Here is a 15,624-nt window from a genome sequence, read left to right on the forward strand (position 1 = left end):
AAAAGGAACTGCAAATGTTAAGTTGATATCCACAGACAAACAATACGTTTGGCACAATATGAAATACATTAAGAAATTCAAGAAGTCAATGAATTTGCTTAATACAAAAATTTTGAAATGAAATGGTGTGTCATTATAATTATAATGTAGTAACCATTTTATAAAAGCAAAAAGTGAGGTTTATTCACATTTGTATTGCCAAGACGAAGTATTTGCAATTGGTTTGAGGGCGACCGACGACATGTTTACTTCAAACAATCCATATGAATGTTGTAGATGGGGTTGCAAGTCATTTTTATAGACACATTCATATACATTTGTTTTCGTTCCCCTGCATTATTAAAATATGTGAACAACTCTCCACACGTATGTAGTCAATATTTGAGCAAAAATATAGATAATTCTGTATTTGTGCTACTGACTACTACAACGAGGACAACAGGAGCTGTTCAGCTTGTAGTCCAAAAACCCGGAAGAGAATTCGCCATGGATTCCCTCGGGATTTTACTATGGGTTTTTATAATGGGGTTTTTGAATTTATGCGTAAAATAAGGTCTGTGGTAAACATTACTTGGTAATACGTGGACGTTTTGTTCTAAAACATAAATTACACACTTTCATACCTCAAACGTGAAATTTGAAGCCGTATTGAATTACATACTTTAAAAAAAGAATCACGTTTGAGGTATGAAAGTGTGTTATTTATGTTGTAGAACAAAACGTCCATGTATCGTCAAATAATGTCTAACACAGACCTTATTTTACACATAAGTTCAAAAACCAATAGGAAAATCCCAAGGGAACCCATGGCAAATTACATTTTCGGGTTCGCCTACAAATTGACGTTGCGGCTGTAAATAGTTAATGCGGGCTCACACTATCGGGTCAAATTGTTTTTACTCTCCATTGGTCAAATTCACCGTCAGTCAAACCCTAAACCAATCAACGATGAGCAAATCTGTCAGGATTATCTCAATCAGCCAATCAGCGTTTAGTTACTTAGAGTCGCGGTGCAGATTTAAAAGTAAAATTAATCTCTTGTCAACACATTTGAGACGGGAGCCAGTAGAAATAGACGTGATTTCTGAACATAGAGCGATGCAAAGTAAGTTAAAATTACATATTTTCTCAACCATTAATTTTCTGCTCACTTCTCCCGTGATATTAGTTAAAGGTTAAGTGACGAGACACGAATCCGCGAGGCTCAAAGTCATGTTAGCACAGCGCTGGTCTGAAAGCTAGCGTGATTCTCTTTTTCCAGGCGCGCGGGGGCCACAGTTTGCATACAGGCGAATTAGAATAACGCCATTATTTAGATGAAATTTCGCCATTTGCTTCTGGATTTGCACATGTTTTGTAGTCAAATGTGAGCCTGCCAGTTCTCCTCGGTCCCCACTTGTTTTGTTTAATCCCAGTGTGGTGGTCAGAGAGAGGCAGAACCGGAGACCAACGCGGTTGCCTGGAAACCTGCTTCTCTTCTCATCCATCTGGCACGGGCCGCCTAGATTTGTATTTAAATAAGTAATTTGCAAGGCTAATGTTTGAGTGTAGTCATTTCTGACCACTGCAGCAGCTGAAGAGCTGATTCAGCTTGAGTTAAGAGCTTTGGGAAGACTAGGTGGACGCGGATCAGCTCTTACGTCTGGGGATCGACTCTGCCAAAACGCTGTCACAGAGCAGACAGACGGGTGGATGAGGGCAGAGAGCTTGGAGACAAACTTGAGCGTACATGTATGTTCCTGTCAAGTGCTCTTGTACCAAAACTGGGATCAAGCGTACATCAAGAACAACATCTCACAGATGCCTCCCGGACCTTGCGATCCGACTTATGCAAGACTGTGACAGGACCGTCCGGCTCCAGAATCGACACTGCTTAACCCTCATGTAATTTTCTGCCTTTTTTCTGCTTGCCTCTCCTTTTCGAGGATTTAACCCTATCATGCTTTCCCAAACTGCTCTGTGTAAAATGCACTTTCCCCATCGTAATTTACGAATGTCTTGAAACAAACGTGTCGCATGGCACTGAATGAGCACTGCTGTAAAATAATGCGTCAGGTATCATCGTTTATTGCTCATGTTTAGGGTTGTGGGGTGGCAGCGCCGTTTTAGCGTGTAGTTTTTTTTTTTTTTCTTTTTCTTTTCTCCAGTGGTTCATTACTGGCTGATATAAACCAGCGTGTGGGCCTACAACATGTTAGCTAGAGTTCCCCGACGAGATTCCCTATGCTAGGCTGCGGGCGAGGAGACAATAGGATGGATGCCGCTAGCCTGCTAGCTTTCAAGGTAGCGATGTGGCATGTTTACGCGACACGCGCGCTGAAACGCATTGATCGCGAGACGTGCTTGCTTCATCGCTGTATGTTTGGACCACGTTTCCATGATCGGAGACAACTCAGCAAGCTGTGTGACCTGGGTAGCGATAATATGAATTACCCAAATTTTAACGTTATGAAGCATCGCTCAAATCTATTTTGGCGAGAGTTTTGAGAGTAAAAAGCAGCATGTTTTCATAATAGAATCGACTAGCTTTTTCCCCCGCAGTGGAATCAGATGCGTGATTACAGATCATATCATTTTATCCATAATCTTTGGAATGCACCTCTTGATTTTTAAGTGTTTTTTTTTTAATTATTTTTTTTATACATGTTTTGGGGAAATTGCACTTGTGATAAGACCTTTTGTTATAGTCTTGCTTTAGATTTCTGTCATTTACCCACAGTCTCACTGTAGCAATGACAGGTATAAAAAACACCCGCTTTGCCCTTCCTTTTACAGGGTTACCCTCACTTTTAACCGCTGTACCTAGGGCTGCACAATTAATCTTTAAATGCATGGGATTTTCACCAAACACTCTTACATATTATAGGCATATTATAAGCACTTATATCTACCACAAATGGATATACAAATTGCCCAGATAGTGTCCAATTTTCAATACATTTTAAGACAATTAGAAATAGAATAAAATATATTTTGATGTTTAGTTTTTCATATATAAAAGAGATAATGAAACAAATCAGGACAAATCCAGAACAGGATTCATTACTTTCACACTGAAATTTCATGAGACACAACTGGCTGTCAAACTTATTGAGCTACACATAACACAAAATCTACTCATATGCTACACAAGTGTTTTCTCAGAACTTATTGAGTCTTAATAGATGCACAACTAACATAACTTCAGTAGTACACCCGAATGACAGTAGTCATATTATCATACTGTTCATGTGTTGTACTTGCTCTAGTTTACCTCCTTGTTTCTTCATCAAATAGCAATGTCAAATAACAATCAAGTAAATCACTGAAACAACAGTGCCACCTTAAGTAAAGGCCAGTTTATATTTCTGCATCGAACCTACGATGTAGGCTCCGTGTAGTGGCCAACACGTTGGTTTGCATTTATAGTTTTGCGTTGGAGTGTCTAGGTCATACAACCAAAAAGGGCATTGTATTAAGAGAAAATGCCTTAATTCTGAAATAACTGTACATTTCATAAATAAACAAAGGCAATGCAATGGTATTCATGGATTCAGAAGTATTAATTACATTATTAAAACATTAAAAACAAGTTCATCTAAATATGTAGTATTATATTGTATTATAGTACATATTATTTACTATACATTTTGCCTGCAAAGCAGAGAGACAATAAATCAGGGATATACTGCATGCTTGCTTTTTGAGTCACTTAAAAAATATTAAATAATATTGTGGCTAACTTTATCGCTCCGTGCTGAAAAAAATAATCAAATTAATAAGTAACTGCTTGCTTGACCAACACACAATATGTTTCGTTTTAAAGTGTAGAATATTTACAATGGATTTGTAAAGTGCATTTATTTATTTATTTGACAGGTAGTCTTGTAATAAGATGCAGAGTCAACAGTTAGACTTTAATTTATAACAAAATAAACACCAACAGAACTCGACGCAAACTGGAGATTGATTTCAGCTGTTCAGCTATTTATTTCTTCTCACATAATTACATAATTTCAACGTAAATCTAAGTTTAATAGATTTGCTATGCGTCGAGGTCCTGATCACCCTGTCGGTGTTTATTGTGCCTTTATACATTTTTAAGATATAAGCAATCAAACATAGTGGACCCATGTTTTTTTTTTTTTTTTTTGGGCCACCCTGTATGTCTACATGTATATGGGATACGGATAATTCACCATTATAGTATAGAAAATCAACATGATATAGTATTTATTTCTATGAATATTGTACTAATTTCTCTTGTTATAAATAAAGAAATAAATATCCTGTGATAGTAAACTTATATAGATATGAAATAACCATAAAAATATAATTTATGGAGGTACAAAAAAAAAAATGTGACAATATTACATACCTTGGGTCTGTATGACCCTATACACTTTTGGTACTTCTTAAACTCTAAAGGGGGGGTGCTATATCGCAACAAAGTTTACACTAAGTCAGGCATATGAGGTATCATATGAAAGCTCACGCCGGGTTCACACATCCTCCGTGAGAGGGGCGTGAGCGGTGCGTTTTCGTTTCGGCGCCCATATTAACAGATTACACCGTTCCCACTGCAAGCGTGAGTCGCGAGGTGACACGTCCCAGAAGCATCCCAGATGCACCAGTTCGCCGTTGAGCCTATTTTTGCCGCACATCTCACGTTGAGCTCAGCAGCCCTGGGTGCAGTACAACACTAAAATAATCAGGAGATTATAGAAAAGACACACAAGCAAATCAAAATTATTCAAACCGAACCTATAGTACACTACAGTTTATATATCTGCATGCAAGTAAACTCAATAAAATAACTTAATAATGGAAATAATTAATAAACTGCCGGACCTTTTGCCATTCTGTGTATATAGGTGTACAGACACAACATTAACCAATGACAACCAAGTGTGCTGATAAAGATGAAATGCACGTGACTGCCCGCTGTTGTCCTTGAAGTACCAATAACCTCAGCTTATTATGACCTTATTAAAGAAAATATTTGGCATAGGACCCCATAGATAACTTTATTTCCTGTGCAGAGGCGCTGCTGGTTCTCGCGGAAGTTACGCGGCCGCCCCGCTCACGTGCCGCTCGCGCCTCACTCATGGAGGATGTGTGAACCCGGCGTTAGAATCTTTTCAATTCTGCAGTTATGTTACTTAAAATAACAAAATAATTCCTCAAACATTTCTGTTGAAAATTAGCACCCCCAATAATTAAAGGGGTAGAAATATTATATAAAAATAAAGGTCCTTCACATAGCACATAAATAGACAAGTCATATATCAAATGAAAGCTCTCACTTAATTTTGTTGCCATAATACCACAGTTTGAAAGATTTTCAAAAAAAATCACAAAGTAAAATATGATTTCTGTAAGCTGTCAAATACAAACATCTCTTTTATGTTCTGATTATTTCTGCTCTAAGCCCCAAATAGCTAAAAACTTTATATCTGCTTTTACCCTAGGAAGTTCTCTTAAAAAAAAAAAAAATATATATATATATATATATATATATATATATATATATATATATATATATATATATTTATATGCTTTTCTCCCCAAATTTGGAATGCCCAATTCCCACTACTTAGTAGGTCCTCATGGTGGCGTGGTTACTCACCTCAATCCAGGTGGCGGAGGACAAGTCTCAGTGTCCTCTGCTTCTGGACCGTCAATCCGTGCATCTTATCATGTGGCTCATTGTGCATGACACCGCGGAGACTCCCAGCATGTGGAGGCTCATGCTACTCTCCACGATCCACGCACAACTTACCACATGCCCCATTGAGAGCGAGAGCCACTAATCGTGACCACGGAAGGTTACCTCATGTGACTCTACCCTCCCTAGCATCCGGGCCCAATTTGGTTGCATAGGAGACCTGGCTGGAGTCACTCAGCACACCCTGGATTCAAACTCGGGACTCCAGGGGTAGTAGTCAGTGTCAGTACTCACTGAGCTACCCAGGCCCCCAAAATGAGTCATTGTTTACTTGTCTGTGATCTTGCTTGGATAGATCTAATGCTATATCTTAGATGTCCAGAACAAAATATGCCATCCTGAAGGAAAAGCATGCAAAACAAATAATCAGAAAACATGTTTTCGATTATTGATGATAAAATGTTTTATATAATCGCAAATCAGCTTTCTAATGACATCTTGTTTGAGCTTCTAGTCCACTCAGAGGCTAAGATATTCAATGAAACAACAAGCGTGGTGCTTGAACTGAAAATTAGACTGAATGTCTATGGACGAGCACAACTGTGAGGGCTAAAATGTGTTAGAGCACCACCCATCTGTATCAGATCTGTATATTGTGATGGAGTGTGATAGAGAAAAAGTTATTTTTCCTAGTGCTATCTGCCATCTAGTGGAATATAATTAGACTTTTCAAAGTGAGGTTAAGTGAACAGAACCAGAATTATATGTTTGCAAAGTTAGGACCAAAAACAAAAAAATTTTTTTTTTATCTTTATCATAAGATTATAAACACATACAATATTATTTATGAATAATCTTTTTTTTAGTCTTTTTTTTTTATTTGGGCAGTTCTCTGAAAAATTAGACAAATTTTTGCAGTTAGTTCACAGTATGTGTGAATGGTGAGATTTTACATTTGAATGTGAAAAATTGCAGGTGGCATCCCAAAAATCCACCAGAGTTTAACCATTATCATTTCTTTGTGCAATTTTGACTTTTTTTGTTTTGTTTTTGTGTTACACTATTTAGAAGAGAGAAATTGAGGAATGCTAAAGAGGTGAGGGCACAACTCCAAAAAAAAAACACGAGGTAGAAATGAGGTAAATGAGGTAGAGTTTAAGATTTTAGTGACCCGGGACCTCATAAGGGTTAATCGAAATGAATAATGGCAGTTACAATATGAAGTTAAATAATTGTCAGCATGATGACCTCCAGCCTTCCACAAACCCTTTTTCTTTCTTCCTCTTCTTGCTCCCCCCTTGTCACTCTCCACTCCCTCTCCCTGCATTAATGTTTCTAAATCTCCTGCTTTCTAATCCTTTCCATGTCTATTTTAGTACACCCCTCCCCATCCTATTTTCATCTGCGTCAATATAAATATGGTTTGGACATACATAAACCCCAGTCAGCCAGCATAATTAAAGGATTCCTTACAAAGCAATAATGAGACCACTGAAGGGATGCAGTCCCTATGGCTACGTAATTCTCCTCCTGAAGATGTCTGAGGAATTTATCTATGCCATTAGTGCCTAAACATGAAGAGTCCTGTAATCTGTTGAACCTGATTTAAGCTTTTGAATCTTATGGTTCATGCCTTTTGGGTTTTATGCACGTTGCATTAACACAAGCTGTAGGCCTGATAACAATCCTACTTGTTTTGCTTGTCATATACAAATTGTATTCACTGTTAATGCCGATATTTTTTTATTTTTTTTGTCTTTCCTCGTTTTTCTGATCCCTTTTGGTTTATCTCACTTTTCTCTCAGTAAAAAAAGATTTTGGTGAGAATCAAGTTACAATTCTGAGCTTGAATGCAAATGCTAATCTTAAAAAAAATGTAATGAAGGAAAAACCCTGTTATACATCAGTGTTTTTAAAATTCGGAGATTTCTAAATTACCACAGCCACTGATGTAATATGTAGCGTTTTCCATTTTGCTTGGGTATCTTTGATCGAATCTCTATCTGATCATTTGACTGCAAGGTGTAAATGCAATCCAGCTAAAGAATATCCAGATACTATCCGGCTATGAAACGCATGTTAATGCAAGGTGTAAGTGCCATAAAGGCAGCAGACTCGAGTGGTTTAATCCATGTATTCTGAAGCGATACCTCAACCTGTAATACTAGCCTATGTGTTAAACTTCTGTAATTAATTCAGCCTGCATCGCTTGACGTACAAACTCCATTCAGATTTAGTTTTGTAGATAATTTCAGTCTTAGGTGTGCTATCTATTAATGTTTTTTAAACATAATACTTTTTAAGATATTTAAGATTAAATTTTGAAACATAGAACATTCGATATTCAAAATGCAACCGACAGCAGTGATGTCATATTTGCCTACTGAAATGAGATTGGTCTTGTCTTTCTTTACATATACAGTTTTTATATATTATACACAACCATTTACAGCCACTTTTAAACAGCACAGTGACTGTGTTTATTCTTTTGTGCACCTTAGAGAAAACCAGACACATTCAGAGTGTCATAACAACAGCAAAGATGCTGCAAACATCACTGATGCAGCATTTCATTTACACAAATAGAAAACTATACTTTTCCTGCCTTGCAAGCACTGATATTTCCTTCAGAAATGAAAATGTAGCTTATACACTGCCTGGCCAAAGTCACAGTTTGGATTTAAATAAGCCGATACTTAAGAGCCTATGATTGGATCATTATTGCTGTGATTAATGTTTCAGCTGGCAACAATTCTTTTAACCCTAACTGATACAGTGTGTAGCTTCTCATTTCTTAAACAGCCGTGTCTGAAGATTCCGTGCTCATGGAAAAGACGTTACTGTGTTTCAGAAGGGGCAAATTATTGGCCTGCATCAAGCAAAGAAAACAATTTAGGAGATTGTTGAAATCACTGGAATTAAATTAAGAAATGTACAATGCATTATTAAAACCTGGAAGGATAGTGTTGAACTGTCAGCTTCCCGGAAGAAATGTCGTCGGAAAAAAATCTTGAATGTTCGTGATTGGAGATCGCTAAAACGCTTTGTGAAGCCACATCCTAAAAAAATCGACAGTAGAACTCATGGCTATGTTTAATATTGAAAGTAAGAGTATTTCCACACGCACAATGCGACGAGAATTTACAGGATTTTGACTAACAGCTGTGGCCACAAGAAAGCCACTTGTTAGTGAGGCTAATAGGAAAAAAACAACTTCAATTTGCTAGGGAACATAAAGATTGGACTGTGGAGCAATGGAAAAAGTTCATGTGGTCTGATGAGTCCAGATTTACCCATTCCAAAGCAATGGGCATGTCAGGGTAAGAAGGGAAGTGCATGAAGCGATGTACCCGTCATGCATAGTGCCCACTGTACAAGCCTCTGGAGGCAGTGTTATGATCTGGGGTTGCTTCAGTTGGTCAGGTCTAGGCTCAGCAACATTATGTGGCAATAAAATGAAGTCAGCTGACTACCTGAATGCACTGAATGACCAGGTTATCCCATCAATGGATTTTTTTATTCCCTGACGGCACAGGCATATTCCAGGACGACAATGCCAAGATTCATCGGGTTCAAATTGTGTAAGAGTGGTTCAGGGAGCATGAAGAATAATTTTCACACATGAATTGGCCACCACAGAGTCCTGACCTTAACCACATTGAAAGTCATTGGGATGTGCTGGAGAAGACTTTACAGAGTGGTTCGTCTCTCCCGTAGTCAATACAAGATCTCGGCCAAAAATTAATGCAACTCTGGATGGTGACGTTGCATAAGGTTGTCAAAACAATGCCACAACAAATGTGTGCCGTAATCAAAGCTTAAGGCAGTCCAACAAAATATAGATTATGCAACTTTTTTTGGGACATGCAGTGTATCTCAAGTCTGTTTTACAAATATATAGATATTATAAGATGTCCATTCAAATAAAACACTAAAATGTGTAATATTTCCTGCCCTTCAGACAGACAGTGAAGTTGAGCTACATTTCCCGGGATTATGCTGAGCATTCTTGCAGCTGGCTCCATATTTTTCCCAGGCCTCTTCCTGCTGTCCAAGCGATTCCTGAAACATGCTCCTGGGCTCAAATGGACCGAGAAGGATGCTGTTATTGTCTCATCCAGGTAAATTAGGGCAAAAGAAAAAGAGACGTGATGAGAGTTCAGTCAGACAACACAGCTTTATTTACTTTTGTAGCTTTACACTCTATCACACAAAAATTGAATACCAAATAAGTTTATAAGACAAGTTTGTCCACACTGAACATGAATACTTTATTGCATTTCTCCTGGTTAGGATTTTATTTTTTTGTGATTTAAAAAGACCCAGATAAAAAAATTTATAAATCAAATTTTATACTCAGCCAAATGAGCAACTAACTTACAAACTGCATCTGTGAATGTGACATTTACATTTTTTACTCTGCAGGACTGAGGTTATTATCCTATAACTACACTTATGTGAGGCCCTTTTTGTGTACAGGGTGACTGATTAAGATCTGTCAAGTAAAGAAATTGCTTTTAAGGCTTTCTTTCTCTCTCTCTCTTTCTCTCATGCTTTTGTTTTTTTACTCTCTTTTTCTCTCTTTGACAGACTGGTATCCTCTATTCAAGCCATTATGGCATCCTCTGCCGGGTACATCATCGCCAGTTCTTGTAAAGACGTCATCAAGGACCAGTAAGTATTGGCTACAATTGTCTGTTATGATGAGATATACAACAGTTGGTTCCTGTCTTCTAATCTGATTGGACAAGGGGCATTTCAAGAGTTCTGATATTTAGTATAACAGCACTGAGGCACTTCACTGTTTGTGTTGCTCAGTGACACAAAATAGTTGATCCTGCTTTGGCCTCTTTTAGAGTTATTAGCAAAGCAAAAATATACATAATAACTGTCCATATTGTGTCTAAAATATAAGTTACACAATATTAACTTCTTGATTACTGTTGCTGATATATAGTACACTCACGGAGTACTTTATTAGGAACACCTGTAAACCTACTTATTCATGCGATTATCTGACAATCGTGTGGCAGCAGTGCAATGCATAAAATCATGCAGATAGGGGTCAGGAGCTTCAGTTAATGTTCACATCAACCATCAGAATGGGGAAAAATGTGATCTCAGTGTTTTTGGACCGTGGCATGATTGTTGGTGCCAGACGGGCTGGTTTGAGTATTTCTGTAACTGCTGATCTCCTGGGATTTTCATGCGCAACAGTCTCTAGAATTTACTCCGAATGGTGCCAAAAACAAAGAACATCCAGTGAGCAGCAGTTCTGCGGACAGAGACACCTTGTTGATGAGAGAGGTCAAAGAAATGGCCAGACTGGTTCAAGCTGACAGAAAGGCTATGTTAACCACGGCAGAAGACCATGTTGGGCACTTTATTAGGACCATAGTGTTCCTAATAAAGTGCTCAGTGAGTGTATAGTGCTGTTGATAGTCCAAGTTTGGTGTATTTTATGGCATATCTGGTTGATGTTACTTTAGCATTCTCTGTTTCAGTGCACACAACACAGTTTTTACTTTGGTGTTTTGTTTGTTTTTACCTTACACATGTGTCTCTGGTGCCTCTTTCTATTTGTGTGCATGTATTGCATTTAAGAATAGGCCTACAGCTGAGAATTCTCTGATTTGTGTGTAATTGTTCCCAGATGTGTAGGACTGCGAAGTATTCCCTTCTCTCTGAGTGTTTCTAAGGATGTTCTATTCCTCCAATGCACACCTTGTGTCAGTGTAATCTAATTAGCTCTTAACCTAATTAGTTTCTATCTGGAAATCCACTGTGGCATGCTAAGCCAGTGGGAAAGACAGATAGACAGGGCAGACTCTGGAAATCTTGACGGTGACTTTCAGTTTTTATGACCACTTTAGTCAGCGGTTTTTGTTCATACTTCAAAGCTGTATCTCAATGCTCTGTTAAACCCATTTGAAGTTTTCACACAGATGGTTTGTGGAGAGCAATTGGCTCCACTTTAATTCTATTTGCCGGACTTAATTAAGTCGTTTATCTTATTTTGAATTGTTCATCTCGTGGCGCGATCAAAAGGCACATAAGTGAATTAAAAACGGTAGCTCAAATGGGTCAAAGCAATTATGTATCGTAAAATGGTTTAAGTCAAGTAAACTCAATTACTTTGGTTCTATGTTGTATTGCATCAGTCAGGGAACAGAGCAGTAGCTGGAAACTAGACAAGGGCCCAAGTCAGAGTCATCTCAGCTGTCATGTTGCAAAAGACTTGAGATAAGTATTGTTACAGGTCTCAGTCGGTTAGGTCTGTATTATACAGTAATGTATTAAGGATCTGTTTTTGAATATCCATGGCTGTGACTAGTTCTAAAGTAATGAAATTATGGCTGTGTTTCAAAACCTAATGAGCTGCCTTGCTGTCTAATGCCTACATAGGCAGGTGACTTCTAAGGCAGCGTCCTAACTGAAATGGAACCTTATAAGTGAACGATTTGGAACTCTCTACATAGGTAGCAACTCCTTCAGTCACACAAATAGCGCTTCTCACTCATGATGGTATGCACGACTTAACATTAATTTCACTAGAGTTTGGCATTAGTGTTACTAAGATAACGCAAATGAAAAAATACTTAGCACACATTAGTATTGAGTTAAATTCAAATTTTTTTTAATTAACTAAACTGTTTTTAATCTATACTTTTCGATAATTAATGAAATAATAAAGTATGTTATTTCCTTCTCAGCAAAGTATACATGCAATGCTGTATCATCCAGAAAAGTTATTTTAGAAGGCAGCATCATGCCTATCTTTTGACACAGCCTTTTGCGCCAGGATTGTGCCAGTGATAGGTAGGTTGCCATGATAGGCAGCTCACTAGGTTTTGGAACACAGCCTATATATTTCAGTGTAATGAAATCTTCAAATTAGCTTCACATAGCACTGGAAAAATTTCATTTGTTTAGGATTTGAAAGCACTTTAAAAAAAAAAAAGTGGGTAAAGAAGCCTTATTTTTTACTAGAAATTGCTTAACACTGCCACAACTTAATTTGCATATTCAGATGACTCATTTACACGTACAGAGGCCCGTGACTTGCTCAGGCAGGATGTTTAACATCTTATGTCATCTTGTGTGGGTGCTGCAGAGAGCATAATTATTGCTCATGCCTATAGAAGTTTATTACTAAGGATTATTTTCATATAATTGAAGATGAAAGTAGTCATTGCTAGTTGCTAGTTACTTTTTTCAGAGTAATTTTCATTAATCACTAGATCTGCTGCCACTACTGCAAAATAGACTTAAAGGGATAGTTCCCCCCAAAAATGAAAATGATCTCTTCATTTTCTCACCCTCATGCCATCCCAGATGTTTTTGACTTTCTTTCTTCTGAACATAAACAAAGATTTTTAGAAGAATATCTCCACTCTGTAGGTTAATACTATGCAAGTGAATGGTGACCAAAACTTTGAAGCTCCAATTTAAACATGAAGGCAGCATAAACGTAATCCATATGACTCCAGTGGTTTAAATCATGTCATCTGAAGCAATCCAATAGATTTTAGGTGAGAACAGACCAAAATGAAACTTAATTTTTCATTATAAATCTTGACAATCGCAGTCTCTTTGGCGATCATGATTTCAAGCTCGATCACACTTCCTAGCACCATCTAGCGCTCTGCACATTGTACAGTGAAAAAGGAGAACATTTTGGTCTGTTCTCACCCAAAACCGATTGGATCGCTTCAGAAGACATTGATTTTACCACTGGAGTTTTATGGATTACTTTTATGTGCTTTTTGGAGCTTCAAAGGTCTGGTCACCATTCTCTTGCATTGTATGGCTTATAGAGCTGAGATATTCTTCTAAAAAATATTTGATTGTGTTCTGCAGAAGAAAGAAAGTCACACATCTGTGATGGCATGAGGGTGAGTAAATGATGAATTCTGAGAATTGTTTTTTTTATAGAATTTTTATTTTTGGGTGAACTAACCCTGTAATAGAATAAGAATTGTAGACAGAATTTTCTGCATACACATTTTTAAAACAAAAACAAAATCACCATGCAAACTTGACTTTTGGGAGCACATGTATGGAGGTCCCCATTTGCTAGTAAAATTTTAAGGCTGCTTACAGTGATGGGAATTTGTATAGTTAATCTCACCTGCAGGATTGGTTGGATTTTTAAGAAAGGTCTGGAAACCTTCATGAAATGTACTGGATACTTTGTAAGGAATCACAGCTCTATCAGCGTTTAAGGAATTACTATTGATCATTTCAGGTTTACTAAAGGGGTCATGACATACTCTTTTTTTAATTAATTTTGTATATATTTTTTTTTAATAAATCATTTTATTATCTTCCTTGAGGTCCACTCATAATGTCACTAAAGTTTTTTTGCACCAAAACAGTCATAATTGTTGTGATTGGCTAACTTCGTGCAGCCCCTCATATTTAGCCATATTTGAAACTCAATCAGAAGAAAATTAACAAGCTTCACATTATAATTTATAAAACTACATTTCAGGGTTAGCACATAACATACACCCAACACATTTCATCTGAATGTATCAAAATGTTCACTCAAGCACAGCAACTATCAAATAGTCATGACAACTGTTTACTCACGGGTGTAATAGTTTTTAACTTGCACAACTTCAAGGGTGAAAAATAGGCATTGATGTCTTGCTGAGTATGTATTTGGTCCTTGTGACATCACAAGTTCCACAAATTCCAAATGAGCCGTTTCAACAGCCTGGTTAAATAAATGCTCTTTTTCTATAAAGGTGGAAGTTTTCAGTTCTGAAACTTACCGTATGTTTTTATAGTACAATGACCTCTTATAAGTCAAAAGATCAAGGAAAATTTGATTCCTCATATCATGACCTCTTTAACCTTTAAACGCATACTTCGGGAGACCCGGGACTTCATTTCACCCCCTATACCACATCTATTTTTGTAGTTGTTTGACAGCCAGTTGCGTCTCATTAAAATAATGAATCCTTTTCTATTTGTCTTGATTTGTTACATTATCTCTCTGATATATGAAAAATCAAACATCAAAATATTTAATTTTATTATTTTCTAATTGTCTTGAAAATATTAAAACAATTTTACACTGTATGGGTATTTTGTAGATCCATTTTTGGTAGAGATACAGTGCCAGGTCTCTAAAGACCCAGATATGTAAGAGTGTTGGTGAAATTCCCATCATATTACTTGTGCGTTCCCATCTGCTCCAACAGCAAGAGTTAAAAATCCACTATTATGCTTCCACGACTTTCCAAAAGAGGAAAAAAAAATAGAGAGCGTTGGATTACGACAGTCAGAATAGAGAAAGATGCCAAATTTACTGTCACTCCCTCAGCAGCTCTATTTGAAACTCCGTTGCAGCAGTGGTGACTAAATCACTGGATTTGTTTTATTAATGCCAGGGTAATAAAACACAATGAATGGTGATATAAATGTACAAGTAAAAAAAATGTAATTAAACAATGTTCGCCAGATTTACCCTGCTTAATTAAGGAATATTCCGTGTTCAATACAAATTAAGCTCAATCAACAGCATTTCTGACATAATATTGATTATCATTAAAAATAATTTTGACTCATCCCTCCTTTTCTTTTTGCTATTAACAGTTTTTATTGATTCCATACATAAATCATACAAACATAACATAAAATACGGAATCAATTATATACATTCAACCCCTTACCCCAAACATTCCCCCACACACCCCACCCGACACAAACACACACTACAATGGTCACCAACAATTAGAACATAAAAAAATAATAATAATAATAAATAAATAAAACATTAAAAAAATATATATACTTTCAAACAACATCATCTATTCTAGAATAAATCTTATGGACTGATGAAAAGAATGTATAGTCCCTCCCAGATGGGTTCAAAAGTCTCCAAATATCTGTAAGACCCAAGATTTTTACACACCCTGTGAAGCATCAGTGTTGCTCTAGGGGGCATACACACTTTTGCTTCACTA

The 15,624-nt window shown here is 37.1% G+C and overlaps 1 protein-coding gene across 3 annotated transcripts in view; it reads left to right on the forward strand.

Annotated features, from left to right (window-relative positions):
• The first annotated feature begins 1,011 nt into the window (after positions 1 to 1,011).
• LOC127451592 (ceramide synthase-like) overlaps positions 1,012 to 15,624 on the forward strand; it is a 29,064-nt gene continuing 14,451 nt past the window's right edge. The window contains exons 1-3 of one of the 3 annotated variants that reach the window (XM_051716389.1): positions 1,012 to 1,105; positions 9,609 to 9,768; positions 10,238 to 10,321. In XM_051716389.1, coding sequence (XP_051572349.1) covers positions 9,644 to 9,768; positions 10,238 to 10,321 — 209 coding nt within the window. In that variant the 5' untranslated portion in view covers positions 1,012 to 1,105; positions 9,609 to 9,643. Of the gene's footprint in view, positions 1,106 to 1,236; positions 1,885 to 9,608; positions 9,769 to 10,237; positions 10,322 to 15,624 lie in introns of those variants that run through there. The other 2 variants (XM_051716388.1, XM_051716390.1) reach the window with 2 other exon arrangements.

This window comes from Myxocyprinus asiaticus, chromosome 14 (genome assembly GCF_019703515.2).
Source record: "Myxocyprinus asiaticus isolate MX2 ecotype Aquarium Trade chromosome 14, UBuf_Myxa_2, whole genome shotgun sequence".
NCBI lineage: Eukaryota > Metazoa > Chordata > Actinopteri > Cypriniformes > Catostomidae > Myxocyprinus > Myxocyprinus asiaticus.